Here is a 1,840-nt window from a genome sequence, read left to right as displayed (position 1 = left end):
CCGTTTATTAAATTCTACCTAAAATAACAGTCGCACTTAATCACTTCCTGCTAGCATTTTCTAGATAAATGTTGTGTTGTTAAATCGACATGTCAATCCACATACAGTTCAAGATGCTATCATGTAGATCCGCAGGGGTCACACACAGTTGGTGCAATGCAGATGGCATTGACTCGAGGTGATATGTCATTCAATTTAATAGGTTCCATACCTTGCACGCATTTTGCACCAACATCATCTAAATCTCTTCGAGCATCATACTTCAAGTCAGAACCAACCGATACCCACCTGGAAATCGCAACTGGAAATTCAGCTAAAGGTGTGGTGAAGAAGACATAATGGCAGAAATTCTTAACAGCTCAGCAGAGCATCGACTGGATGGGAATTATTGCCAAAAGTCTTACACTGCCTTATGCCTTCCCTGTTGCCAATTTTCCCAGATTAATCCAGCAATTGTCCGGCCCTTACCAACACCAGCACCATCACCAACAAAAAAACCTGCTCTATCACCAGTAGGGAGATGATGAAGGTGCCGCTGTCATACAACAACACAAGGATTTACAAGAGGTGTGATGGTACAAATAAAATAATAGCCAAATCATAGAATGTGAACAAACCTGACAAGCATAAACTATTGTCTCGATTTGTAAGCAAGATAATGTCTTAGTTTGATCCAACTCATCCATGATGTTCAACTCATAAGTCGGTTCAGGAGGTTGTACAGCTGACAGCGAAGAAGTCTCTACTACCGGATCCGGATGAGGCAGACCAAGAGATAGTTTGGGAGGCCTCTGGAAAAATGGGAATATGGCAAATTATAAAGGAATTGGGTGTATAAAAATAGTAATAACTGTAAGTACCGCAAAGCATTTCCACGAAGTGCAGACTGAGCCATGAAAGTAAATGGAATTCTTACATAGTCAGTGAAAGTTTCGCCGACGGTACCACCTTCATCTTCATCGCGCTCAACATCAATTGCAACCTGTTTGAAAAAATCCCAGTAAGTGCAAGTTTGCAAGCCCGATTATACACCAATGAGGCAGACATGGAGACATTGGATACACCAACAGAGCAGCTGAATGTTTATGAGAAATGCCACGGACATTTCGTGCACACTATTTAGCAGACGCACGTGTTGAACAAATGGAGAATGCGACATGAATCAATAAATTGTGTGATGCTAAACTGCTCGACGCCTCGCATGATGCCATGCCATACCACCCACCAATCAACATACCTCATTGATCTCCTCGGGCGGCTCTGTGGTGGGCAGCCCAATAGGGACTGTTGTCGTGACAGCAACCAGCTGTGGCGGCTGCGGCATGCCTGGCGGCAACACCGGGAGGAACGTCGGGGGCACGGGGACTGACGCTGGGGGCGCGCCGTTGCTGGCGGCGGTGAGGAAGTTCTGGAGCTTGGAGAGGTCCACGGCGAGGTCGACCCCGCACTGCGGGCAGCGGAAGTTGGTTAGGCCGTGGGGCACGTTGAGGACGGCCTGGCAGCGCACGCAGGGGAGCTGGATCTTCGTGGGGTCCACCCCATGCGCCTGCGACGTCTGTGCCGCCTGCGACGCCCGCTTCCGGGGCTGCGGCGGAGCGGGGAGGGCGGGGGCGGGGGCGGCGGAGGATTTGGGCGGGGAAGGCGTGGAGGAGGAGGGATTGGGCATGAGCTGCGGGGGCAGCCGCTGCGCCATCTGGCACTTGGGGCAGATGAACTCCGTCATGCCGGGGGCGACGGCGAGGACGCCGCGGCAGCCCGCGCAGCGGACCTGGATGAGCGCGGAGGCCGGCGAGGGGGAGGAGGAGCCGCCGGCCATCGGCGGCGAGGGTTTGGAGGGGAC

At 52.0% G+C, this 1,840-nt stretch overlaps 1 protein-coding gene across 1 annotated transcript; it reads right to left on the bottom strand.

Moving 5' to 3' along the window:
* Nucleotides 1-104: 104 nt before the first annotated feature.
* On the bottom strand, nt 105-1,840 carry LOC123041894 (protein FORGETTER 1; the record flags this gene model as incomplete). The annotated part of the gene is given in 5 exon segments (XM_044464452.1): nt 105-288; nt 405-535; nt 618-791; nt 917-982; nt 1,238-1,840. Coding segments are annotated over 5 exon segments (1,119 nt in total). The 3' UTR covers nt 105-119.

Source organism: Triticum aestivum, chromosome 2B (genome assembly GCF_018294505.1).
Source record: "Triticum aestivum cultivar Chinese Spring chromosome 2B, IWGSC CS RefSeq v2.1, whole genome shotgun sequence".
NCBI lineage: Eukaryota > Viridiplantae > Streptophyta > Magnoliopsida > Poales > Poaceae > Triticum > Triticum aestivum.
The sequence above is the reverse complement of the archived record's forward strand: the minus strand, read 5'-3'. Positions and strand labels throughout refer to the sequence as shown.